General features: G+C 45.9%; 1 protein-coding gene across 1 annotated transcript in view; it reads left to right on the forward strand.

The window, feature by feature from the left end:
* The first annotated feature begins 871 nt into the window (after positions 1 to 871).
* Positions 872 to 27,753, forward strand: part of APOB (apolipoprotein B) — a 39,300-nt gene continuing 12,418 nt past the window's right edge. Inside the window, exons 1-24 of the mRNA XM_057743096.1 lie at positions 872 to 944; positions 1,249 to 1,287; positions 2,308 to 2,423; positions 3,534 to 3,679; positions 6,059 to 6,212; positions 7,113 to 7,268; positions 7,710 to 7,834; positions 8,822 to 8,907; positions 9,974 to 10,193; positions 10,935 to 11,162; positions 11,371 to 11,488; positions 11,583 to 11,729; positions 12,429 to 12,640; positions 12,894 to 13,131; positions 13,711 to 13,887; positions 15,278 to 15,469; positions 16,393 to 16,560; positions 16,995 to 17,206; positions 19,972 to 20,154; positions 20,926 to 21,047; positions 23,918 to 24,128; positions 24,695 to 24,870; positions 24,994 to 25,181; positions 26,023 to 26,168. Coding sequence (XP_057599079.1) covers positions 872 to 944; positions 1,249 to 1,287; positions 2,308 to 2,423; positions 3,534 to 3,679; positions 6,059 to 6,212; positions 7,113 to 7,268; positions 7,710 to 7,834; positions 8,822 to 8,907; positions 9,974 to 10,193; positions 10,935 to 11,162; positions 11,371 to 11,488; positions 11,583 to 11,729; positions 12,429 to 12,640; positions 12,894 to 13,131; positions 13,711 to 13,887; positions 15,278 to 15,469; positions 16,393 to 16,560; positions 16,995 to 17,206; positions 19,972 to 20,154; positions 20,926 to 21,047; positions 23,918 to 24,128; positions 24,695 to 24,870; positions 24,994 to 25,181; positions 26,023 to 26,168 — 3,833 coding nt within the window. The remainder of the gene's footprint in view (positions 945 to 1,248; positions 1,288 to 2,307; positions 2,424 to 3,533; positions 3,680 to 6,058; positions 6,213 to 7,112; positions 7,269 to 7,709; positions 7,835 to 8,821; positions 8,908 to 9,973; positions 10,194 to 10,934; positions 11,163 to 11,370; positions 11,489 to 11,582; positions 11,730 to 12,428; positions 12,641 to 12,893; positions 13,132 to 13,710; positions 13,888 to 15,277; positions 15,470 to 16,392; positions 16,561 to 16,994; positions 17,207 to 19,971; positions 20,155 to 20,925; positions 21,048 to 23,917; positions 24,129 to 24,694; positions 24,871 to 24,993; positions 25,182 to 26,022; positions 26,169 to 27,753) is intronic.

The raw sequence follows: 27,753 nt of genomic DNA on the forward strand, positions 1-27,753 counted from the left end.
ACCCGGAAACAGTTCACTTAGGGACAAGCCTCCTCTCCTCAATTTCCCAATGAGAAATTGGGCCGTGATGGGGAAGAGGGAGGAGACTGGGCTCTTCCCAAGGCCCCACCTCTCTGGGGTTTCTGGAAGATTTGGGCTCCTGGATTTCTGATTTGACTGAGACGTGGTCCTTCAGGTCAAATGGGGGTTGGTCCCTCACCAGACCTCCCTGCTTCCCCTTTCTCTCTGCTTCCTCCACATGGGCTGAATCAAGGGCAGGTGACCCAGAGGTATCGATCTGGGTTAGGGCCCCCATGCAAACTCAAAGTCCACCAAAGTGTGAAGGAAGGGGTAGGAAAATGTCCCCACCAAGACGCTGTGAAGGATTGGCTCCCCGGTGGCGAAAAGTCAGCGCAGGGAGCAGGGGCAGGTCTGGTCCCCATGCTTGGTCATCTCCTGGAGGCACCCCTGGGTCAGGGCAGGCTCCTTGGGTGCTGAGCTCAGCGGCCCAGGGGCCTGAGACCCCGGAGACAGGCCAGGCGAGAGGCAAGGCCCCAGGGGCCCTGGCTGAGTCCGGGCTGAGCCCCCTCACCGGCCCCTCCTCAGGGCTCAGAGCCGGGCCCGGTGCGGAAAAGCAAACAGGCCCAGGACGCTGCCCTTTGGACCTGTTGCAACTCACCCAGGGCTCTTGCAGCTGCGGCCCTGGGCAGGCAGCCTCCTATAAATAGGGCCTGGGCGCTGGCCGCGCATTCCCACCGCGGTGCGAGTGCCGGTGCGGGGCTGCTGCCGCGGCGGCCTGTGGGCGCCCGTCCCTGCGGAGCCAGCGAGCAGCGAGCGGCGCAGAGGCCAGGCCCAGCCAGCAGGCGGGAGGGCGCTGCCGCCCAGGTTGGCCATGGGCCCCCCGAGGCCCGCGCTGCTGCTGCTGCTGCTGCTGGTGCTTCTCGCCGCCGTGGGCACCCAGGCGGGTGAGTGAGGCCTGCGGGGCTGGAGCTAGGGGGTGGAAGCCAGGGCAGGAGCGGTGGCCCGGGCAGCGTGGGCCTGGGTCAGAGGGAGGACAGCGGTTCAGGACCAGCTGGGTGGCTCCTCTAGACTCAGTAATGGGGGGGGCGGGGGGGAGAGGGGGTGATGGGAAGAGCTGGGCATTGGGTTCTTCAAAACCTGCTTCCCTCCTGGACAGTAAAAGTCTTCTGCAGTGATGGTCCCTACAGACCCTAAGACCCATCTGGAAGAAAGGGAAAACCCACAGTTGTCTTTCTCCCTTTCTTACAGGAGACAAAGTGCTGGAAAATGTCAGCCCGAGCTGTCCAAGTAAGGCATTTTCCCTTTGGGCAGGGAAAGGCATCCCCCCCACCCCCCTGCCCCCATCCCTCTGCACCGCAGGTCACTGAAATGCTGTGATGTTATAATTGGTGTACACTGCTCTGAGCCCAAGAAGTTACTTCCTTGAGCCTCTGTCCCGCCTCCAAGGGGTCTCAACTCTCTTCTGCACCCCCCTTCCCATCTGTGCCAAAAGTTCAGCCTGGGAGTAGGGTGGGGAAGGGACAGTCACTCTGTTGGTCCATGGACACCTCAAAGAGACATCAGTCCTGTTTGTCAGAGGCTAATCATTAAAGCACAGGAGGGTGAGGAAATGCTGACTTTGACCTTTGTGCAGAAATCCAGATGCCCACCCCTTTGTATTTACCTGACCCCTTGGGGTCAAAGGAGCTGGCCTTGCAGTGGTACCCTGTATTCTTCCAAGAGCGGGAGGCTGGCCTCTGATGGGGCAGCACTGCCATCTCGTGGACGTCTGGCATCACTGCATCTGGGCTTATGACCCAAATTCTCAAATTGTTCAGAAAATTCCTCTCAAGCACAGTGGAAACCTCCAGATATTCCTTCCTGGGAGTTTCTTAAGTCAGCCAGATACCCCTAATGCTTAATGAACTTCACCTCAGATATTTGGTAGAATCAAAAAAGAGCCACAGAATTACAGTATTTTCAAGCTGAAAAAGCAATGAGAGCTATTTGCTCTATGCTGTCAACTCTTTTAATGTTCCGGGGAGTCTTTCCTATAGACTTTCTGAGCCTCATTACCTGACACTCCCTGCCTTGTGCCCCAGATTATATATTTAAGGATTACCAGCTAATTTAAATATTAGCCTCAGCAAAATCATAATGGAGAGGCTAAATCTATAAAGGAAAATTATAAGGCAAAATCAATTGAAAACAATTTGAGTTTAATTACCATTTTTGATTATCTTTGCCACTACCCCTCTCTGCCCAGGATTGACTGTCCTCGGGCGAGTTATTTCTGCTGTGTAGCTGACTCATTTCTCCTCATTGCAGAGGATGCAATGCGATTCAAGCACCTCAGGAAATATGTGTACAACTATGAGGCTGAGAGTTCCAGCGGAGTCCCCGGGACTGCTGATTCCAGAAGCTCCACCAAGATCCACTGCAAGGTATGAGGAGAGATGGATGGTCCCTGGAGGACCCTGGAGCCCAGGGCTGAGCAAACCTGGCTTGTGGCAAAACTGTCATCATCTCCAAGTGCTGGACTGGCCCTCAGTTTGAAAGTCACCCACTTTGCTGAGAAGTTGTCTGCTGCAGAAAAAAATTTTACCCACCAGGTTTATTTTCCCGTTAACTTCCAAGATGTAATTAGAGTATGTGATTCTAGAATATCAGGACTGCAGACCAGTAGATTTAACATGTTGAGAGATGTCCAGTGGGTGAGCATCCCAGGAAGGCATTCTGGAGTGTGGTTTTAATCATCTAAGTCAGATCGTATCTGCTACTAAAGACAGATGGAAAAAAGAACATTTTTAAATGGCAATTTGTTCTCAGATAAAACTTTACTTATTGTTGAGACTGACTGTACTCATATCCATGTTCCTGTGGAACAGATCTAAGGGCCACTATTAGGGTTCGTGTGGGAAAGAGAAGGCAGGCTGGGGCCACCCTCTTCTTTCTAGGGCCCCAGCGTCTGTGCTGTCAAATGAGGTAGGCATTAGCCACGTGTGGCTATTTAAATTGAATGAAAGTAAAAATTCAGATTCCTAGTCACACTAGCCACATTTCAAGTGCCCGAGAGGCACCCATACCTCATGGCTATCATGTTGGACAGTGAGAATATAGAACGTTTCCCTCCCTGCAGGTCTTTAAACAGTGCTGCATAACAACTGGGGATCTGTTTAAACCCCAGATGTATGCAAAGCTCTGAATAGGCCCTAATAGGTACAGTGGTCTTGGATTCTTGGGTTTTCTATTTACATTAAGGAAACATTTGCTGTTGAAGGCAATGATAGCCCTCCTTCTGCCTCTGGTTTTCTTCCAAACCTTGATTCCTAGGCTGCATTTCTTCTAGCCAGTTGTACCTCTTTATATCTAAAGAGAGTACATTTAGAACCAATAAAAAGATACCATCATTTGCATGCATAGGGAAAAACTTCAGAAGCGTGGCAGCCCAGGACATGGAAAAGGCCAGAAGGCCCTGGGCTTTGGGCCGGGGCTGGGGGGGGGGTCGTGTTCTTGACGGAGAGTCTTACTGTGCCATTACACTCTGTTCTTAGGTCGAGTTGGAGGTCCCCCAACTCTGCCACTTCATCCTGAAGACGAGCCACTGCACCCTGAAAGAGGGGTATGGCTTCAACCCTGAGGGCAAGGCCTTGCTGAAGAAGGCCAAGAACTCTGAGGAGTTTGCTGCCGCCATGTCCAAGTAAGATGTGGGCCTGCACACTTACAGTTCTGAGCTCTGGACACCACCACACGTGTTGTACCTGAGTGTGTGTGTGTGTACGTGTGTCCACTGGGGCATGAATGTGTGTGTTCATGTTGGGCATGTGTGTGAGTATAAGTACTGGTATTATTGTCTGTTCACCTTAGATCAGGGAATTGCTGAGTTTTCACAGCAATCGAAAAGAGGGAAGGAGTATTTACCCTCCCCTACTGAAGTTCCCCTAATTATCGTTTAAATGTGGTTCTTAAAGATCTCTGGCTTTAAAACACCTTGAGACAATAAAGCTGAGATGGTTTGTTTAAACAAGTGAAGTCACGTTTAAAGAATGAAACAAGACTATGCCCTATGGCCCTCCGACAGGGTCCCCGGCAGGACTTGGCTGTGGCCAGACCTGGCAGTGCAGGGTCTGCTCAGCAGAGGACAGTAGCTTCAAGGGGTTTTTTGAACATCACCCCTGCCTCATCTCTGGATCACAGTTGTAGTGTCCTAAGTGTGTGCAAATACAGACAGTCACAGATTCGTTGATTTGGTAACCTTGGAGACTCCCTCTCTGCCCATCTTTCAGTTTGTTAGACATTAGACTCGGAAGCCAGAAGAAGCCTTGTTGCTTCTAACTCTTACCACCAACACATCTTATTTTAGCCACGACTTAGATGCACTGGGGTGCAATGGCAGAAGGGAGTCACACTTGCTTTTTGGTCCTGACCCTCCTCCGAACAAAAGGGACTCCTGCTTTTGATCACCTCGAGGCTTTCTTGTGAGCCTGCGTCACAGTGTCTAGAATTTTCTAAGAGCATGCCTGGTCTCCTTTTCTTTCTTCTAACTTAACTAGAACAGTTGCGGCCAGGCCCTGTGAAACCTCCTAAGGACGTCCCCAGAGAAAGGTCCCTAAGATCAGAGTTGACCCAGGCTTTAGACGTAGCCTGAGATTATATGAAAGAGTGAATGAATGTCCAACAAATGTTTGGAAAGAAGCTCCAATTCACTAGTGGTCAGGAAATACAATTAATGTAACTATAAGGTATTTATCACCTTATACCCATAAGACTACAAAAATTTAAAACAGCTATAGCACTTGTTGCTATCAAGTCTATGAGGAAAAGTGTACCATCACACATTGCTGGTGAAAATGAGTGTCATTAGTCAATATCTACTATAATTAAAAATACTTGTAGCCTTTGACACAGCAATTTCAAATGCTGGGACTCCAGCCCATGAAAAGTGTTGACTTAAAAAAAAAAGTGCACAACATGAGAGTTGCAAGTTGAGTTTATTTGGGGCAAAATGAGGACTGCAGCCCAGGAGACAGCATCCCAGATAGCTCTGAGAAACGGTTCCAGAGAGGCGGGGGGAAATTAGTATATATGTATTCTTGGTAAAGGAGGAGTACATGCAATCAGACACACTTTTTTGCAGAGGGTTTCTGCTAGTCAAAAGGAGCAGGCGTCACCATGTAGGGATTTAGTGCTCTTCTAGATATGAGGAGATGCAAGGGTTGGGCTCATAAAAGCAGCTCCTGAAAACATCTGTCTGAAGACCTGTTCTGCCCATTTTCCAAAGCACAGAGTGCCTCATTCCTGGTCTCCACCCTGAATTCCCTTCAGGGGATCAGGAAGGTCAGCAGCTGCAGCAGCAGTGTGATTTGGTCCTTGTAGAGGCAGATGGCAAGTGCCCATGGCAAGTGCCAATTTATAGTTGACAAAAGAAAAGTAGTAATGTGTGAAGACATATGCATAAGAATGTTTATTTCAGTGTTGTTTATGTGGCAAAAAAATTAAAATTAAAAATCCAGGAAGAGAGAAAGTGAATGCCATCAAATAGGGGGCTATCTGAATAAAGTATATATAACCAGAGAATGGAATGTTATACTGCTTTTTAAAAAGAACCTGTTAGAGCCCTACCAAATGACTCAGAAGGATTTTCATGGAGTATAATTAAATGAGAAAAGCAAGATAAAGACAGTTATGCATAATACCATGCCATTTGGATAAAACAAGCTCTTTCTGTGCGGGTGTTTTCACTCCCACGCTTCTATATAGGATCATCTGAGTGTGGAGATATGAATGGGATGCCCGGGAGGGTGTTTTGTGGGGCGTGTGGCTGCAGAGACCAATGTGGGTAGAAAAGAGAGAGGGGATGGGCGAGCCAAGTGAAAAAGGAAAAGAAATGAAAGAATACCAAAAGCATACACATATTTGCATGCTTTTTTGAAAATGTATGTATATGTGTTGATATATATGAAGGAAACACGTGAAAAGAAAATAAGGGGAAAAAGGAGGCTGCAAAGCCACCCAGCTTATGTCCATCAAGCTCGTGGTGGAGAAAGGCCACTCGGTGACCACACTCTCTCTGGGACAGGTACGAGCTCAGGCTGGCTGTTCCTGAAGGGAAGCAAGTTTTACTTTACCCAGAGAAAGAAGAGCCTAAACACATCCTGAACATCAAGAGGGGCATCATTTCTGCCCTCCTGCTTCCCCCGGAGACAGAAGAAGCTAAACAAGTGTTATTTATGGTGAGAATTTAGAAAGCTAATAATAGTGGCCCTTTGAAAGAATGCATCTTCACATATTGGAGCCAGGTCCCACTTATACGTCAAGTGGATCATTGCCTCAGCTGCGTGGCTAGTTACACAGGAGGCCCTATATTGGTGTGAAGCACAGTGCCCAGGGCTCCCGCTGGCCTCTGGGTGCAGCCCACACAGCCTGAGCAGGTTGGGTCTAATTTTATAGCAGTTTCTGGGGAGTCCTGACCACCCTATTCCTTTGTTTGATTTTGTCCTATTTCCACAGGGTATATATAGCCTGTATGTGTTTTAAACACAGAAAATAATTAAATCTTTTAAATTTAATTTTAATTAAATTAGAATAATTTAAACACAATAAATAAATTTGCCAGCCTTTTTAAAAAATTTTCAGGTTTTGATCTGAGAGAGAATTCAACTTATTTACTTTAGTCCCATGAACATTTTTGAGCCCATGCTATGTTCCGAGTTCCATTCTGCACTACACGTGGAGGACACGCGGCTGCATCCATAGAGGCCTCTCCTCAGGGAGTTCTTGGGATGTGGGGGGAGAACCAAGACACATAACACAAGGCGGATTGAAATACAAGCCATAAATGAGCAATAGGGAAAATGCTCTGAGAGTGCAGAATGTAAAACCAGCGTTGGCTGGATCCTAGGAGGGCAGGCAGCTATGCCCCAGAACCAGGACCACCTGTGAGTGGTTTTCTCACTCCAGCTCTGGCTGCTCAGGAACCAGCAACGCCCACGCTCTGTCCAAGAGGATGAAGCTTTCTCCCAAAGCCACGCTGCTTCCACCTTTTCTCTCAGGCTCCTTTCCCAGCCCCACCCCAGGCACCTAAAGATGTTTCCCCATGTTGAATACACTGGTTGTATCTTCTGCTCCCATAGGACACCGTGTATGGAAACTGCTCCAGTGACTTTACTGTTAAAACAAGGGAGGAAAACGTGGCAACAGAAATATCCATTGAAAGAGACCTGGAGAAGTGTGATCACTTCCAGCCCATTAGCACGGAAGTTAGCCCACTTGCTTTGATCAAAGGCCTGGTAAGTTTCACATCAGCACTGCTCTTCACAGTGGCAGTAGCCTCTTTATTATTAAAACGATGGAATGTTAGAGCTATAAGGGATCTCAGAGAAAAACTTCTAGGCAAAGAAAACAAAAGGAGCAGTAGCAGGTGTGAAGGTTCTTGTGTGGTGGAGTGACAGGCTTGTGTAGGATACCAGGTTATGTATACTTTGTGCAGGATCAGAGGTCCACGGGGTGGAATAAGAAGAGTCTGCAGCTTGACTCAGCTTTGGGTCTGCAGAGTTGTTGCATCCCTTGTCTAAATGACAAGTACCAAGCTCTCTTCTCTGAGTTTATCTAGTGGTATAGAACTCCTGTTCCCCCCACCTTCTTCCCTGAAGGGAAATACCTGTGGCAGAAGACTCAGGTTCAGGACCCAGGGACTGATGAAAATGCTTTTCCCCTGATCTCATTCACAGACCCGCCCTTTGTCAACACTGATTGGCAGCAGCCAGTCCTGCCAGTACACCCTGGACCCTAAGAAGAAGCACGTGTCAGAAGCCAGCTGCAAGGAGCAACACCTGTTCCTGCCTTTCTCCTACAAGTAGGTCGCCTGCTGCAGCCCTCATTCACTGTTTATGGGGCCGATGGGAGCTGAATGCTGCTCAGGTGCCTTGCAGGCTAGGCTATGCCTAGGAGGGGGTTCTGAAGAGATGCAAAGCAAAGCCCATCCCTCTCCCCCTGTCTCAAGCTAAAGGCAGTTTGATAGGAAAGTCTTAGGCATGCAAAACAATTTGAAACCAACAAAAGATATCTGAGAACCAGACTTTAAGGGCTATAGATCAGGAGAAACTGGGGATCATTACAGGCTGCCCTGATTATAAAGGCTTTACAGAAGATTTGGGAATTAGCCTAAAGACTCGTGTATCCAAATCCATTTTGAAAACTGGTCAGTCAACTAATGTATATTGAGTAACTGCTATATTCTTAACACTGTGCTGTGGGAGATGCAAAGGAACTTCAAAGCACAGTGTTAGTCTGTTCCCTCTGGGCTTTCCAGAATGGTGGAGGGTGTAAGGTACATATGTCCTTCTGATGGAAGGACAGCCAACATGACCAGAAGGAGGTAGTGCTGTTCACCAGGCAGGTCAAGGACAGTTGGCTTTTTTTTAAATTGGCGTATAGTTGCTTTACAATGTTGTTTTAGTTTCTGCTGTACAGCAAAGTAAGTCAGCTATACATATACGTGTATCCCCTCTTTTTTGGATTCCCTTCCCATTTAGGTCACCACAGGGCATTAAGTAGAGTTCCCTGTGCTATGCAGTAGGTTCTCATTAGTTATCTGTTTTATGCATAGTAGTGTATATATGTCAATCCCAGTCTCCCAATTCATCCCACCCCCCGCCTTCCCCCCTTGGTATCTATCTGTTTGTTCTCTGCATCTGTGAAGGACAGTTAGTTGGCTTTAACTAGTTGGAAGGTGAGCAGAATTCGGATAGAAGTAGAGGTGGGGGAGACATTCAACATGAGAAGAGTAGAATGCTCTAGGGAGCTGGCCGTCCCTGACTTGATGTGCCTCCTTTGTTCCCAGGAAGAAGTACGGGATGATGGCACAGGTCACACAGACTTTGAAACTTGAACACACACCTAAGATCAACAGCCGCTTCTTTGATGAAGGTAAGACTTTATGTGCACGTGGTCACCAGGGTGGGAAGTCTGCCCACGCCGTGGCTTAGCTCCTTGCTGGGCCCTATGGAGTGTCTGCTGACGGATGAGTCATGGGCTCTAGTGTTCTGGCTGTGGACCATTCTGCTGAGAAAGCATATTCATTTCAGAGTGCCAAGTGGCAATGGGATAAAGGAAGGGGAGGAGTTCCCCAAAGCTACCTGGGTTTTTGTCAGTTGGAAACTGGCCTCCTAAGTCTACCTTTAGTAGATCTGACAACTGGGCCTGAACAAGGTGGGGCAAGTGGGAAAGGTCAGGGATCAGTCTTTAGAGCTGAAAGGAACTGTAGAGACCTCCAGTCCAACCCCAGCCCTGCACTTGTCTTGTGTGTGAATCTGTCGTATGCTTACCTCCGTTGTTCTCAGCAACCTGTGATGGCAGGTGGTAGCAACGTGTGCTTTTATACCCATTATAGAGGGGAAGGAGACACAGAGAGAGGTTAGTGATGTGTTCATAGTCACAGACTGTTAGAGGTCTGTGGACCTCCTGGTCTAACCTAAGCCAGAACTCCTTCCACTGCACCACATTTCTGTGCTGATTCACCTGCCTCCCTGGCACAGGTGAGAGTAGGGTGATGGAAGGGACACAGATACGTCTTCCGCTCCCCCACAAGTTGCCATGCGATCCAACTGGAAGAAAGGCTGCGAGAGCACCAGTGAGCCTAGCTGTGGCCCCATCAGCAGCAGCCCCTCCTCACCAGTTCTTTTAGGCAAAAAGATTATCTGGTACCAGAGTGAAACAAGCCTGGATTCAATTCCAGCTCTCACCTCTGGGTCTTAGTTCCCTTATCTTTAAATTGAGGAATAATACTACCCACAGGGAGAGTGTTGTGAGTCAGTGAAAACACCAAAGCCAGACCCCTAGCTCGGAGCCAGATACATAACAGGTATCGAGTACAGTACAGGATAGCTTTCTTTTCACCTTTACTGACCCGTCCCCGATCTCCAGTTTCCAGTAGAAAGATGAGGGTGAGATGCAGAGGTAAGCCAGAATCCCTCTAACACGCTCCTCCTTCCAGGTGCCGAGGTGGCGGGTCTTGCCTTTGAGAGCACCAAGTCCACATCACCTCCAAAGCAGGCCGAGGCCACCGTGAAGACCCTCCAGGAGCTGCAGAAACTGCACGTCTCTGAGCAGAACGCCCAGAGAGCTAACCTCTTCCATAAGCTGGTGACTGAGCTGCGCGGCCTCAGCAGTGAGGCCGTAGCATCCCTTTTGCCAGAGCTGATCAAGGTGTCCAGGTATTTCTTGAATGGTCGCAGCTCAATCTTTGATACATTATAAACCTGTGGTAGCTGGCTGAGACCTCAGCCAAACAGAGAATCTCAGGGACTATTGAAATTTCAATCCAGTTAATCAACTAGTCAGTCAGTTAATGCTTGCTGGATAAAGAAATATCAGCTAAGATGTCTAGCATTCCATGGGCAACACACACATACATACATTGCATCCAAGGTAGATACATATTTGCGTGTTAAAATAGGAGGGAAATATTTCCCACATTTTATTGGGTGTCTTCTAATTCCTAGTTCTATAATAGGTACCCTGGAGAGTTTGAGAGAAAAAGAAGTCTGTGCCTTCTGGAAGCCTGTAGGCTAGAGGAGAGAGAACTCAAGAACTCAGTCAAACAAAATAATACCGTGACTTCTCTTTACTTCAGTGCACTCAGTTAGTGCGGTGAAGGTCAGAGAAGGGACTGAGGACTGGTATGTTCTGTGTCCTGACCGCAGGATAACAGACCTCTTTGGATGCTGAGTCCAGGGGGTCCTTCTCCGGACTTCCTCCATGGTGCTCCTCTGATGGATAATGCTTGTAGGGAAGGCTTCCTGGTTCTAGGGATCTGAGTTAGATTTTCGAAGATGGGTGGGTCTGGACTGTGAATAAGGGGAATAAGGGCACTCCTAACAGAGGGAACACTACGGGCCAAGGATATTTTAGCTACCTAGAAGGTGATGTTAATAACTTTGTCCTTTTCTTCTCAGCCCCATCACTTTACAAGCCTTGATTCAGTGCGGACAGCCCCAGTGTTACACGCACATCCTCCAGTGGCTGAAAACTGAGCAAGCCAACCCCCTCCTGATAGATGTTGTGACCTACCTGGTGGCCCTGATCCCAAAGCCCTCTGCTGAGAGGCTGCGAGAGATCTTTAACACAGCAAAGGAGCAGCAGAGCCGAGCCACATTTTATGCTCTGAGTCACGTGATCAACAAGTGAGTTTTACACTGGTTCTCCTTGTAGGAGCTAAGGAAGACCCCACTTAAGTTTGTACCCTCCTTCCACTTTCAAATTCTGATCCTTTTCTGTTTATCTGCTGGTCACTTTGAGGGCAATGACTTGAAACAAGAAATCAGCAAATATAGGTGTGTGTTTTAAGATAAACCTGGCTATGTTCGCTGAATCCTAACTCTTATTCTGTAGCTATCATAAGACAAACCCTACAGGGACACAGGACCTGCTGGAAATTGCCGATTACCTGTCAGAACAGATTCACAATGACTGCACTGGGAATGAAGATCACACCTACTTGATTCTGAGGGTATTTTCAGTTTTTTGTATAATAGGCACTTTTCCTGAACACCCCTCGCTTTTTCTTCTGTGCTCTGATTCCCTCTTGTTTCTTTTCAATGCAGGTCATTGGAAATATTGGTAGAACCATGGAGCAACTAACCCCAAAACTCACATCTTCAGTCCTGAGCTGTATCAAAAGTAGACAGCCATCACTGCTGATTCAGAAAGCTGCCATCCAGGCCCTGAGGAAAATGGAGCTTACAGACGAGGTAAAGTCCCACAGAAGAGGGCTCAAAGCGAAAAGCTTCTTCAGATTGGCAAGGATTTGGAATGAGATTCTAAACCTCATCATTCTACTGACTTTATTCTGCTGCTTTTTAATTGCAAATTTCAACACACCTGTTGACTGCCTAGCAGTATGTGGACCTGAGAGAAATGTTTGACCTTGTTGGTACTCCAGCAGGCAGTGTGAGATTTTCACTACTCGCTGGCCTCCCACCAGATTGACCACCGGTCCCATCTTGGGAAAACATGTCTGATTTTTCCTCAGTTTCCCTAGACTAGGATAGTCAGACTGGCCCCCAAAAGTGGCAATGACTCCAGACCTTTGCAGACCATCCAAGTGACCTATCAGCACCAGATTCTCACTGTTCCTTCCCACGTTTATCCTCGTATCGAAATAATTTAAAAAACCTTATCTTCATTTAGTGGCAGATCTCCAACAAGTCGTAACTTGCCCGCAACTCGTGTATTTTAATGCAGTTGAGTTCAACATGCATTTGATAGGTGTCTTCTGAGAACCCTTCCTTGAGCGGGTTGCTCTGGGGGAAACACAGGCAAGAAGGTTCAGTACCAGTGTTTGAAGAATTCTTAGAGAGAAATCCAGCTTGCATATGACAAGACCAGGCACGTTTGCCAGGCATGTTCTGTATTCTGACAGTGATAACAGTCTCCTTTTTTGGCTACAGGTCCGGGAAGTCCTTCTTCAGACTTTCCTCGATGACACCTCTCCGGGGGATAAGCGACTGGCTGCCTATCTCAGGCTGATGGGGGGCCCTTCCCAGTCCGATATTAACAAAATCACGCAGCTTCTCCCACGGGAACAGAATGAGCAAGTGAAGAACTTTGTGGCTTCCCACATCGCCAACATCTTAAACTCAGAAGAGTTGTATATCCAGGAGTAAGTAAAGTCATTTCCCCCCATCTGCTACAAAGGGCTGAAATGCCAAACCTCGATTCTGATTTAACACCTATCTGCCTTTTATAGATTGTTCTTTCTTCTGGAACAAACATCTGTGTGAAAGTGCAGCAGATCTGAGCCAAGCAAATGAAACCCAAATAGTTTGGTAGCAATTGGAAATCCATATTTACTTGAGGGTGAAAGAGTAACATGATGTGTGTCAGCTCAAAATATCCTCCTTCTTTTCATCTAGGTTGAAAAAGTTGGTGGAAGAAGCTCTGAAAAAATCTCAACTTCCAACTGTCATGGACTTCAAAAAATTTTCCCGGAACTATTACCTTTCCAAATCTATTTCTCTTCCATCACTTGACCCGGTCTCAGCCAAAATCGAAGGGAATCTTATATTTGATCCAAATAATTACCTTCCTAAAGAAAGCATGCTGAAAATGACCCTCACAGTCTTTGGATTTGCTCCAGCTGACCTCTTTGAGGTATGTGTGAGACTGAAGCAGGGTCTTAATGTTTCCTAGTCCATTCTGTTCTATATCATAAATATAAAGTCAAGTCAAAGGAGCCATGAGCCAGCTACGGGAGGAACCAGAATCATCAGGCAGTGGTACCATCGCTTCTTTCCCTCCTCCTCACCTTCCTGCCTCCCCGCTAGGGTCCATCTGAAGCATGACTCCTTATATGAATAGAAATGCAAATGTCTCAGAGAAGCCCTTAGACCCCAAATCCAAGGAAATACATGGGCTGCACAGTCAGACGGATCTGATTCAAACCCAAATCCACTCCCAGACCTGAGTCTTTGGTTTAACTGTTTATCCTCACTGAACCTCAGCTGCTTCTTCTAGGAAAAAAAAAAAAAAAAAAGGTACATAGTAAGTTCTGCCGTTCAAGATTCTGGTGAGATTTAAATAAGACAACTCCTGTGGGGTGCGAAGCTCAGCTCCTGCCCTGTAGTATTCACTGAATATTTGTTTAATGAATTGGGCATAAAGAGGAGAATGGGAGGCTGAGAGACAACAGAGAAACCTGATGGCATTTTCTTGCCTGATTTTCTTTCTCAGATTGGATTGGAAGGAAAAGGCTTTGAGCCAACATTGGAAGCTCTTTTTGGAAAGCAAGGATTTTTCCCAGACAGTGTCAACAAGGCTTTGTACTGGGTTGATGGTCGAGTTCCTGATCGTGTCTCCAAGGTCTTGGTGGACCACTTTGGCTACACCAAAGATGATAAACCTGAGCAGGTATGTCTTTGTTAAGTATCCTCTCAAGGCAAGCTTTGGGTCTCAATGCAAAAACATTCTTATCTAAGCCTGGAAGGCATCAAGGCACTATCGAACTGAAGTGATGACTCGAGCTGTTATTAACCAGTCCAGCGGGAATAAGAGCCAGTATCCTCTGCAGTTATGGGCCTCCTGGAGATTCAGCCTGTGCAGGGTCCAGACTCACTAGGGGCTCTCTAGCATAATGATTGAGAGTGTGAACTCTGGGGCATGGGTTTGGAATCTAGCCTCACTCTCTTCAAATTCTGCATACCTGGGCACGTTGCTTGATGTTATGTCTATTTGTTTCCACATCCCCAGAATCCTAATAATAATCTATATCCTTCAAAGGATATTTAAAGACTAAATGAACTGAAGTGTGTAAAAAGCTAAGCAAAGTGCCTGACTCATATTGATTATTCAAGAAGCACACACTACTATACTTTTTAAATTGATACTTTCTTTGGCTCTCACCCATATCAGTGCACTAACTCATGGGAGCAAAATCCTCTTTGCAGCTAGCGTAAGCCGCCACTTAAGGAGAAAATAGAGTGTGTGATCTGCAGCTTCTTATTCTTTAGCTTTTCACTACCCGAAGTGTGGTCCAGTCATTGGCATCACATCAGAGCTTGTTAGAAATGTAGGTTCTCAGGCCCTATGGGCTCTACTGAATCAGAACCTGCATTTTAACAAGACCCCCCAAGCGAGTGGTATGCACATTTCAATCTGAGAAGAAGGGCAATAATTAACTCCTTGTTGCTCACAAATGGTCCCAACTTCCATCTTCTAATTTACTTACCTCCACTTGAGGCTGAGGGTCTTTGATCTGTTTGCGGTCTTTCAATCTACCACTCTTTTCATTCTTAATGCCTGAGCATCAGTCTATGGAATTCTTATCTCTAAGAACTTAACCTAGTTAAGTACTTACCTAGATCAGGAGTTTTTCAAGCTTTTGGCCAATGTGTATAGCAGCTATGCTTTCCCAAGAGACCTCTAGTGTTTTCCCCTAGTCAAAGGACAGAGGGAGTAAGCAGGGGAGGGGGTGGGGGACAGAGGATCTTCTAATCTCGGGGAGCCGTAGGGACCCTGGCATCCTGGAGAGCAGAGATCACCCTTACTGTGCCAGCATCACTCAGGGTAAGAACAGTGTGGCAGCACCACTGTCCCTGACCGTTGCCTTCATCTCAGTTTGGAGGAGCTACCTATCCTTTGATAGAAGGTGGGAGCCTGATTCCAGTGTCTGCCCCGTGTCCCCACCGTGCGTGTTCGCGTTTAGGCCTGTCACGGACGCAGCAGCTACATCCCACATCTACATCTCAGGGTGCTTGACAGCACTCACATCTCACTAGACATTTTGTGGTTAAAATCCCAGGACATGGTCAACGGGATCATGCTCAACGCTCAGAAGCTGATGGAAGATTTGAAATCCAAAGACTTCCCAGAAGCCAGAGCCTACCTCCACATCTTGGGAGAAGAACTTGGCTTTGTCAAGCTCCATGACCTCCAGCTCTTGGGGAGGCTGCTGCTGAAAGGTGTTCATACCCTGCGGGGGATTCCCCAGGTGGTAAGTGGGCCAGACCCCATCATAGGGTGACGGAATTAGCCTGGCCTCCTTTTAGATCTCCCAGACTCCCTTAAGATCCCAGCTGTGCAAACCAGAGAGAGTGCTTGTACTTCCTTTAAAGAGGCAGGTTTGTCTAGAATCTCCGTGAAGATTCCTGGCTCCTAAGGAATTGATAACATTTAGAAATTAAGCTACTCATCATGTTAGATGTATCGTGTAACAGCATTCATTTGTTCACCTGGAAAACCATGTTACGTGTATCTCCCTCTACCTATGCTACAGATTCCTTTTAATATTGAAATGATGCAGTGATTATGAAACAGCATATACAGAAAACTGTAATCCACTATCTAAATATGAACTGTAGTTTTTTATAATTATTAATTTATTAAAAAGGGAGACAATATCCAAATATACTCCCTAGGATATAATGAATAATGTGACTTTAATAAAAGAGATCTCAAATTATTTTGCAGATGTGTTATAAAGAACAGACATCAATGCATACTGATATGTACATCATCTAAATAGCTCATCAGTTTCAAAAAATTGGCTTTACCATAATATATTGTGCTGCAAGTAAACCCTCATTTACATTTAGACTCCAAAAAATCAGAATTAAGCCATGCCATGCAATGCTACTTAAAGTTCATAAATCTCAGAGGCCCAGAAACATTCTGAAATGCCTTCTGGATCACCAGTTGAAATGACATGATATCTACCCAGGGCAATTTTTTGTATCCCAACTTGTTGAAATCAATAATCATTCATCTTTACTTATTAAACTGTTCAGCTAATTAAAAGATGCTTGTCCCTTCCTTTCTGGATAAAGAGGAATAACTATTGTCTGATGTGGGGAGGTTGCATTTCACAAAGCCTACTTCAGTGAGGCTTACTTTTACTCTCCCCTGGTGGATCCACAGATTAAAGAGCTCATAAGCAAAGGGTCAAAGAGTGACTTGTTTCTTCACTACATCTTCATGGACAATGCCTTTGAACTCCCCACCGGACTTGGATTACAACTGCAAGTGTCCTCCTCTGGAGTCATCACTCCTGGAATCAAGGCTGGGGTGAAACTGGAAGTAGCCAATGTAAGGCTCTGTTCACCTTTTCATTCCTCAGGGTGTCTTGTGCAATTTTAGAAATGTGTTTCCAGTTCAAGACGAAGTGCATCATCATTGGAATTACCTCATTAACTTTTACGAAAAACATTAGGCTTCCACTAGGATGCACCACCTCGCTAGCTCTGCTCAGGCATGTCAGTAGCATGGAAACTCAGCTGTTTCTGTCATCTTTGTATCTTGTTATGCTGCAAGTTAACTTGGGCACTTCCTAGTCCTGGGTATCAGTCTGGCCCTGGAGGACTAAGAACTTGGCTTTTCCTCCTACAAACAAATCTCAGTAATGTTTCCTCTGGTGTGAGCTATCCAGAGATATTTGCCCAGGGGTGGGAAGGGTGGTTGATCTGACTGCCGGGGACTGAGGTTGTTTAACAAAGCTGAATAGGTCGTTTTCTGACTTACAGATGCAGGCAGAACTGGTGACAAAGCCGTCTGTGTCTGTGGAGTTTGTGACAAATATGGGCATCATGATTCCAGACTTTGCTAGGAGCGGGGTCCAAATGAACACCAACTTCTTCCATGAGACAGGCCTGGAAGCGAGAATGATCCTGAAAGCTGGGCGGCTGGAGTTCATCGTTCCTTCTCCTAAGAGGCCAGTCAGGCTGTTCAGTGGCAGGTAACTCTTTCAGTTAGGTCTGCTGGGCCAGTTTGAAAGAAGGAATTATGACTACAGGGCTTGACCAGGCTAGTCAGCTGATTGAGATAATTCAGGCCCCAGGGGATCTGCGGGGGCTGGAGGGAGAGAAGGTACTGGATGACCTGTTTTTCACCTAGACTCACTATATAATTAGTTTCCTTGACTTTTCACATTTTACTAAGTTGAGACTTCAAACTTACTGATTAATTAGTTGCTATTAGGTTGTTTTTTCCTGTTGGTTGGTTGTTTTGACAATGAAGAGACGCTAGCTATAGAGAAATCATCCTTGGAAAATGAGCATTTTTCCCAGGAAAAATAATGACATACTGATTTGCAGTGGCTAGTTCAGTGGGTAAAGCATGAAAGTCCTACTCTCGGAATTGTGGGATGCAGCCTTCTACTGAGAGCTCCATTTTCAATGAAATCCTCAAATATTGATTTACCTTAATTTTCATATTTTGGACACATTAATTTGTTGATTCAAATATAGTGAAAATCGTATTTAATTGCCTAATATATTCGAAGCATGTTGAATGAGATACAGAAGATCCCCGACCTTCTAGAACTTACAGTTTACAGGAAGGGTATACAGTGAGACAAGCAGTGCCTAGCAAGCAAGGGCTTGGTTAGAGGAAGCAGGAGAGCACCCTGAAATTCTGTATCACAGAGCCCGTGGCAGTTAGGGAAAGCCTTCTGAAGAAAGCCACACTTGAGCTGCTCCCCAGAAGCTGTGCTGGAGTTACGCAGACAAAAGAGAAAGGAGTGAATGTTCCCAGGCAAAGAGAAAAGCACGTGCAGTGGCCTGAAGAAAAAATGATATCGTTCGGGAACTACAAGAAATTCCATGAGGTCAAGTACACAGGGGACACGGCGAGACAGGACGTGAGAGGCTGGCGTGGGTCAGCCCTGTGAGCCGTCTTAGGGAGTTTGGGCTCTTCGGAAGGGAAGAGGGTTTAAAGTGGGAGCGTAAATAAAATAAGGTCAGTGCTTCAGAAAACGCTGACTCCAGAGTGGGAAATGGGTGGAAAGAAGGCGTGACTGGCAAGAGGGAGACCAGTCAGGAGCCTGTTACGGTCACATAGGGGAGGGAGGTGGTAGTGACCACACCCGATAAGGACCAGGTGGACGGAGGGGTGAGCTGACCCCAGAAATCCTCAGAAGGTAGAAACGCGAGTACGTAGTGATTGACCAGATGCGGGGGTGGGCGGCTGCAGGGGAGAAAGCGGCAAGAGGAGTCAGGGGCGCCCTTCCCTGAATCAAGGGCTAAAGAGGAAGAGTGGCTGGTGCGGGAGGCAACGACAGATTCCATTTTGGGGACTTTCCTGGTGGTCCCGTGGTTAAGACTCCAAGCTTCTGCTGCAGGGGGTGCAGGTTCGATCCCTGGTCAGGCAACTAAGATCCTGCGTGCTGCTCTGAGGCCAAAAAAATTTAAAAATTAAAAAAAAAAATTCCATCTTCAACACGCTGCATTGGAAGTCCTGTGAGATAGCTGATGAGAACATCCAGCTGTCAGCAGACCAGTGGGTCTGAGCTCCGTGAAAGGGTTAGAGCTACACGTCCAGATCTGGGCATCGCTGGCACATAGAGGTCGTTGAAGTCAAACAGTGATTAGTGTAGAGTAAGGCATGAGGGACTAGGACGGAAACTACACAGGCAGAATATACACACGTGAAGCGGAGAGGAATAAGCAGCAAAGAGTGAGAAGGGGTGGCCGAGGCCATAAAGGGTCACAGAAGCCCAGGAGAGGCCGGGGGGTGGATCACCCCATAGACAGGCCAACACCGGCACTTAGGGTACCAGCCCACCAGCAAAGGTTGGTCATAGGGCACCCCTAATATGAGGAAACGATGCTGAGAAAAGAACATGATGTATCAAAGATCCTTTTATCCCTGGATGAAATTAGGACATTGTTGAACCTTCTGGCGCTTACTAATTTTTCAAGTCTATACTTGGGAAGAGGATACCATCATCTTTTCAGGGGGTTCGGACTCAAAAGTCTTAATCTGGCCATAAGTGAGCAACTCTACTGAACCCTTCAAGACATCAAGGAAGACCAAACCTCACAGTGTCCATTGGAGGTGATTGGGATGCTGATGAAAGCAGTTCCAGAAGCACCATGGCAGTGGCCGTCAGATCCCTGTTTAGTGAGAAGGGTGTTGAAAGAAAGTGGAGACTGCAAAGGCAGACAAAGTTCTCAGTTGTGAGGGAGACGAGATGGGCTAGAAGGGAAGGAAAGGAGCAGGGGTGTGGGTGTGGGGGGGGGGGGGGGTGTGCACACACATGGGAGAAGAGACTTGAGCGTGTTTGATGCTGGTGGAAAGAAGCCCGTAGAGAGAGATTTCAGATGAAAGCGAAGCAGGGCACCTCTCATCCACACTTTAGGAAGGGGCAGCCCTGAGGTCCGGTCCCAGTGATGGTTACTGACCTCTCTGAGCCGCTTTCCTCTGTGAAAGGAGACTCTTAATGCCCACTGTTGTAGAAACTACAGATAACAAATGTGACAAACTTAGTGCAATGTCTTAGTGCAGGTTGTTTTGGGAAACGTAAGACTCACCGTGACTGTTAGCCTTGTTGATGTTCTTCTTACTATTCTTTGTTTCTGAGTAAAGCAAAGAATTTGAGGTGGGTGTGGACAGAGGGGAGAGAGAGGTCAGGATAAGGGCGCATTTGCATTGGGAGAATCAGGGATGTTTATTTCGGTTCATGGCTTGACGATAACTCCGGTTTTTTTCTTCCTTCACTAGTAACACATTGCATCTGGTCTCTACCACCAAAACAGAAGTGATCCCGCCTCTCATTGAGAACAGGCAGTCCTGGTCAGCTTGCAGGCCTTTCTTCATTGGCCTGAACTACTGCACCAGGGTCGCTTACTCAAACGCCAGCTCCACAGACTCCTCCTCCTACTACCCACTGACTGGAGACACCAGGTCAGAGATGCTCAGCGTCCCCACGCAGCATCCGCTTGCTTCCTACATTATGGCCACCTAGCACGGCCAAGGAAAGATGCGGTGTGTTGTTAGACCCCACGTCACCAGCCTCAGGAATCTGCACTATCCTTCGGTTATTCAGAACAGTGGTCCTCTGCCCAACACACCTGAAGGGTACCTACCTCAACTCTGAGTCTAGGGCTGGGCCTCCATAGGTGGGGAGGAGGGGGCGGTGTTGGAAGGTGAGGCGTCATGACCCCTAAGGGAGGTCTTAGCTCAAAAAATAAACACCGAAGATGATTTTATCAAACTCCCTCAAGGGAGTTGTACCCATTGCCGTTGAGAATCACTCCTATAAAAGCATCTCGTTGTGCATAGCGCTCCCTCTTTCTCCCTTATGCATTAGAGGAGGAGATCACAGCACAGATTCTGATTTGCTCCTAATTCAGTATCTGTGTTTCTGAGCCTCCAGACACACTGGCATGATCTTTCTTGGAACCCACTCCCACTCCTTGTTCTTAGCTTTGCTGACACAACCAGCCAGCTCCTGCTCTGCTTGTCCAAAAATCCCAGGCAGCCTGGGATCTGCCCTTGCCTTGGGCTTTTGGAGGAACTAAAAGGGATCTTAAAGATCATCATTAGTTAGGGACAAGAGACAGTGTTAAATAAGGACCAGATTTTTGTTGCGGTTGAGGCTGAGTTGTTTTGGGGATGTTATCATCATCGTGAAGGCTCTAACATTACACATCACATGCATTGTAACATCTTTAGGTTTGAACTGGAACTGAAGCCAACAGGAGAAGTAGAGCAGTATTCTGCCAGGGCATTCTACGAACTCCAGAGAGATGGTGAAGCTTTGGTGGACATGCTGAAGTTTGTAACTCAGGCAGAAGGCAAGTATCCAGAAAAGGGCCCCTCCATCTCTGCCCTCAGTCTCAGGTCCAGCACTCACAAGGAGAACAATATTTAATTTGATGTATTTAACAAACATTTACTGAGTGCTGGATAAGTATCAGGCCTGTTATAAGAGCTGAGGCTAGAACAGTAAACAGTGGAGATAAAGTCACTGTCCTTGTGGATTTTATAGTAAACAACCAAACAAGTAAATATTTAGAATGTCAGATTAATGCTGGGGAGAAGAATAGAGCACAGAAGTGTCTAGAGAATGTCAGGAGTGGCAGCAAGGAGGAAGGATGGGGGAAGGCAGTGCCATTTGGAGTGAGAAGGGAAACTCACTGGTAAAGGCAGCATAAAAAAGAGATCTGAAGGAGGAAAGGGGATAAGCCACATGGAAAGAGCGTTACAGGCTGAGGGGCCAGCCGGTGCAGAGGCCCTGAGGCAGGTGCATGGCTGCTGTGTTTGAGGAAAAGAAGGGAAGCCAGTATGGCTGAAACAGGGAGGTCAGGGAGGAAAATGGTAGGTGAAGTCAGAGAGGTAAAGGGTTGTGGGGGAAGGATTGTCTTATATGCTGTGTAAGGATATTAGTTTTTACGATGAGTGAAGTCCTGTTTTTTTTAATTGAAGTATACTTGATTTATAATGTGTTACTTTCAGGTGTACAGCGAAGTGATTCAGTTGTACATGTAGACATATTCTTTTTCAGATCCTTTTCCATTATAGATTACAAGATATTGACTATAGTTCCCTGTGCTATATAGTAGATCCTTGTTTATCTCTTTTATACATAGTGGTATTTGTTAATCTCAAACTCCTAATTTACCTATCCACCCCCTTTCCCCTTTAGCAACCATACGTTTGCTTTCTATGTCTGTGAGTTTGCTTTGTAAATAAGTTCATTTGTATCATTTTTTTAGATTCCACATGTAAGTGATAGAATATATTTGTCTTTCTCGGTCTGACTTACTTCACTTAGTACGATAATCTCTAGGTCCATGCATGTCACTGCAAATAGCAATGTTTCATTCTTTTTCATGGCCGAGTAGTATTCCATTGCATGTATATACCACATCTTCTTCATCCATTCATCTGTTGATGGACACTTAGGTTTCTTCCATATCTTGACTATTATAAGTACTGTTGCTATGAACATTGGGGTTCATGTATCTTTTCAAATTAGAGTTTTTGTCTAATTTGGACATATGCCCAGGAGTGGGATTGGTACATCATATGGTAAGTCTCTTTTTAGTTTTTTAGGGAACCTCCATACTGTTCTCCATAGTGGCTGCACCAATTTACATTCCCACCGACAGTGTAGGAGGGTTCCCTTTTCTCCACATCCTCTCCAGCATTTATTATCTTTAGACTTTTTGATGATGGCCATTCTGATCAATGTGAGGTGATACCTCATTGTAGTTTTGATTTATGTTTCTCTAATAATTAGCAATGCTGAGTATCTTTTCATGTGCCTGTTTGCCATCTGTATATTTGTTTAAGTCTTCTGCCCATTTTTTGATTGGGTTGTTTGGGTTTTTTTTTTTTTTAATATTGAGCTGTATAATCTGTTTGTGTATTTTGGAAATTAAGCCCTTGTTGGTCGCATCGTTTGCAAATATTTTCTCCCAGTCTGTAGGTTGTCTTTCCATCTTGTTTATGGCTTCCTTTGCTGTGCTTGTAAGTTTATGTCCCATTTGTTTATTTTTGAAGAAGCTACTATTTGACTTATGTTTATGTTGAGGAAAGACTTTAGGAGGGCAAGGGCAGAGAAACTAACAGGTAGGCCATCACAGTAATCCAGGCCAGAGATGGTGGTGCTTTGGATTGGAGTGCGGTGACAAAGGTGGTTGGATTCTGGCCATATTTTGATGATTAGGCGGACAAAATTTGCTAATACAGTGGATGTTCAGTGTAAGAGAAAAAAGGCAATCAGGATGACCCTAAGTTTTTGACCTGAGCAACTGAAGAAGAGGGTTACATTGTCCTGAGATGGAAAAGGCTACTGGAGGAACAGGTTTTAGGGGATGGGGAAGCTTAGATATTCACTTTGGAAGATTTATTATGTAGAAATAATAAAATAACTAGGAAAACAAAACCCACAGGAGAGGGGGTACACGCAGGGGGTAAGTACTGAAAAAAGTGTCAAGTAACAAATTTACAAGAGATATAAAATGGGTACATCTGTGAATTGAAGGAAACCTGGGAATCTTGTGATAAAGAAAGGAGGAGCCAGGGAGAGGGGAAGGCAGGACAGGGTGGCAAGGAACCAGGAAGTGTGTCTTAGACAGACAGTCGTACAGAGACATCACACGTGCCTGACACAGAAGGACTCTGAGCCCTTACTGGTCCCTGAACACGCTGAGTGTTTCTCCTATTTGGACCTTTGCATTTCCGATTCCCTCTGCCTGGGATGCTCTCCCTGCAGGATGCAGCCTGGCTCAGCCTCTCTCTTCACTCAGGACCCTGCCCTCCTGTCCCCTTATCAGAACTTCTCTGACCACCACACACGAAATAGCAACTCTTCTGTCCCTTTCTCTCCTTTATCATCTTACCCAGTGTTACTCTTCTTAACATATATTGCCACCTGACATAAATAATGTACTTGCTTATTGTCTGTGCCTCCGACTAGAATGTCAGCTCCATGAGGGCAGGGGCTCCCCATGCAAGAGTAGTGCCTAGCACGTGATAAGGTATCAGTAAATATGTGCAGATTGAACAAATGTACAAGCACCACTGAGTTAAAAATTTAAGGTAATATCCTGAACTATGTCTTCATTTGAGCACATGAAGTACTTGTGCCTTTTTCTATCTTTGCTTCCTAAACATACCTTCTGAATACACAGCTTGATTCTCTTGTATACTCTTCCAGGTGTGAAGCAGACCGAGGCTACAATGATGTTCAGATACAACCGGCAGAGTAAGACTTTGTCCAGTGAAATCCAAATTCCAGATTTTGACGTTGACCTTGGGACAATCCTCAGAGTTCATGATGAATCGGCTGAGGAAAAAAAGTCTTACAAGCTCACCCTGGACATTCAGAACAAGAAAATCACTGAAGTCACCCTCATCGGCCACGTAAGGTAAGGAAGGCTCAAGGGGGTCTGACCTGAGCTGTAGGCCTTCGTGGCTCTTTCCTTTCTTGCTTTTCAGCTTTAAAGGGGGTACCCATGGTCCACAGTTCGAGAGGCAGATAGAACCCTCAACATTCTGACCCTCTGCATGTGTCCAGTTGAATCTGCCTAATATTCACTGGGCACTTACTATTCATCAGGCACTGTGCTGGGTACTTGAACGAAATTATCTCAGCCCTCATAATAAACTGCAAGGTAGGTACGAGTTTCCCTGTTTTATAGATAAGGAAATGGTATCTCAGAGGGGTTAAATAATTTGGCCAAGGCAGTAGAGCTAGTAAATGGTAGAGCAGGATTCAAACACTTTTTGAAAACCCTCTTTCTCCCCTACCTCCCTGGAAAATCCTGAAATTGTGCTGAGTTAGCTTTAGAAGTTAAGGAGTTTAATCTCTGGTCATGTCTCTGAGCCATTCACGTAGCTTGCTTTCGTCGCCACAAATGGAACTTGTGTTTAATCCTGCATTTCTCCTTGGAATGAACGGAGTCACTGATGTCAGCTTTTTCTTTTTCAATAGTTATGACAGGAAGGGAGAAGGCAAAATCAAAGGTGTTGTTTCCATACCCCGTTTGCAAGCAGAAGCCAGAAGTGAGATCCTCACCCAGTGGTCTCCCTCGAAACTACTCCTCCAGATGGACTCATCTGCTACAGCTTATGGCTCAACAGTCTCCAAGAAGGTGGCATGGCGGTACGGTGAGTATGCCTTCCCACATGAGCACTTCCAAGAGCGGCACTGTGCCCTTGAGTGCGGTGTTGACAGCTGCGGTGGGGGCTGACCTGGTACTATTGACAACTGCTTCACGTGTGTGTTTTCAGATGAAGAGAAGATTGAATTTGAATGGAACACAGGCACCAACGTGGATACCAAAAAAGCAGCTTCCAATTTCCCCATGGATCTCTCTGACTATCCTAAAAGCTTGCACACGTATGCCAGTCGTCTCCTGGATTGTAGAGTTCCTCAAACAGACATGACTTTCCGGCATATGGGTTCCAAATTAGTAGTTGTAAGTACATATCAGCCAGTCAATAAATACACGGTTATAAGTGCTAATTACATAGTCAACCCTGAGTTAGGTGAAAGAGTATCCAAAGATGGATGAGGTACGCTTCCTACCCCCAGGGAATTCCTGGGGAGAAAAAGAAGTATTCATGTGTGCATATTTACCCAGTTACACAAGGCTATATTTTTATTTATTTTATTTATGTATTTATTTATTTATTGGCTGTTTTGGGTCTTTGTTGCTGTGTGTGGGCTTTCTCTAGTTGTGGTGAGCAGGGGCTATTCTTCGTTGTGGTGCGCAGGCTCCTCATTGTGGTGGCTTCTCTTGTGGAGCACAGGCTCTGGGCATGTGGGCTTCAGAAGTTGTGGCACAAGGGCTCAGTAGTTGTGGCTTGCAGGCTCTAGAGTGCAGGCTCAATAGTTGTGGCACACGGGCTTAGTTGCTCTGTGGCATGTGGGGTCTTCCCTGACCAAGGATCGAACCCTTGTCCCCTGCATTGGCAGGCAGATTCTTAACCACTGCACCACTAGGGAAGTCCCACAAGGCTATATTTTTAAATACCAAATGAATGCTACAAAGCAGAAGAGTGGACTTTACCTAAGATATCACAGGGAGCTTCAGGACACTGGCTAGGGGTTTGACTATGCTATGTATTCCTTTTATAAAATCAGGAAGAGATTAATTACTGATAACCAAAATTCATCATTTTTATGGCTTAGTTTTTAGCGTAGAGTGTACCATCCTGCTCAATGATCGAGCTGTCAAATATGGGTCACCACCTAATGTTAAGTGTGTTTGATACCCACCCATGATCATCGCTTTTAAAACTTCTGTTATCTTGTAGGCAACAAGTACATGGCTTCAGGAGACATCGAAGAATCTTCCTTATGCCCAGAATTTACAAAACCATCTCAGTGGCCTACAAGAGTTGTGCCTCCAGAAAATGGAATTGCCAGACTTCCACATCCCAGAGAACCTCTTCTTGAAAAGGTAAAAAAAGGAACCAGAAAAATTTCTTAAGCCATGAAAAGTAAGTGAAAGATTTTACTTAGCATGATTTACACTTTCTTTAATTTACATTTTTAAGGGAAACAGTGTAAACATTTTAAGGAGATTAGTGACTGTAGCATGAACACAGTGGCATTTTTGCATTGTTAAATATGAGATCAGAATGTGAACACCAACCCAGTCAAAAAAAAAAAAAAAACCTAAGGAAGTAACTGGGAGATTCTGGTATTTTCAACCCTAAGATGTTTTATTCACTTAGTTTTAAAGCTGAATTTGAAAGCCATTCCATCTTCCTCCACTATAAGCCAACTTCCCTCATGCTCAGGATCCGTTTATACTCATAAGCATGAAGAATTCAAGCACAGCTGGCAGAGTTGTTGGCTACAGATTTGCTGTTGAGCTCAGAGGGTCAGAACAGCCACTGGGCATGAATGAAGGCACATTCTGAGAGCGTGTATCCCTTTAGCAGTGTAGCATCATCCTCATGGTGACGTCAGACTGTAGAAGTCCCCTTCTATACTTACAGAAATACATGTGATGCTCTGACTTCTGTCATGAAAATTTAAAAATCAGAGCATGAGCTGAAAAGACTACAGTCTGTTCTGGATTGACTGTTCTCTGAGTTATCTTCAGGGTTAAGAAAACAAGTGGCCTGTATCACATGGGCCTTTCTATAGTCCGTGTCTGGGCAGCAAAGTTTAACAGAGCAAATAAGTGTGTGAAAGGGCTAAAATCCACCAAAGCACTCATATGGACAAAGATGTGAAGAGAAAGAAGTGGCAGCTTCAGGGGACCCAGGAACCTCTTCCTTCACTACTAGTGTTTCCAACCAACAGTCTTGTGTGTGCTGTGCTGAAAAGGCAGGACCACAGGACCTTAGAATTGGATGGGGCCTTATTAAGCATGGGATCTTATCATGAATGTTGGGATCCTGGGTAGGCGGCATCTAGTCCTTGATGGAGTAAGGCAATGAAGAGTTCATTTGTTCACAGCACTTACACTCAGCCATCCTACTTTCTTCCTACGGGCTGTCCTCATAGTCCATTGTATGTGCATAGTACTGAAAAGATTGCAGAGTGCTTTTAGGTATTTTTTTCTCGTTTCATATCCAAACCCAACTCTGTGAGATCAGCAGAAAGGCTACTATTATCCTCACAACACAGATAACATCACTGAGACTCAGGAGGGCGAATTCACTAACATAATATCACCAGTCAGTGGAAGCTAACACTGTAACTCAAGATTACTGACTCTCACACCTGTGCTCTTTCCACATATCAAGATGATTCACTTCAGTTCAGAGTATCAAGTATCCCCTCTGTGCAGTACTAGACTAGGTGCAGTGGGAAAATAAAAACTGGATAAGGTATGACCCTTCCCCCCCCAGAAGACACTGACAGATGAACAAATAAGTGCTAGTTATATAAGCAGATTATGAAACACTCTTTGAGATAGGTGTAATCGACTGTGCCGCTATAAGAACAAGAGAAATTGACTGCGACTTAGATGGGATGGCAGTAATAAGGACACAGCTCTTGGGTGGGGATTTGAATGGATTTGGGTGTTT

The sequence above is a fragment of the Hippopotamus amphibius genome, chromosome 7, assembly GCF_030028045.1.
Source record: "Hippopotamus amphibius kiboko isolate mHipAmp2 chromosome 7, mHipAmp2.hap2, whole genome shotgun sequence".
Taxonomy (NCBI): domain Eukaryota; kingdom Metazoa; phylum Chordata; class Mammalia; order Artiodactyla; family Hippopotamidae; genus Hippopotamus; species Hippopotamus amphibius.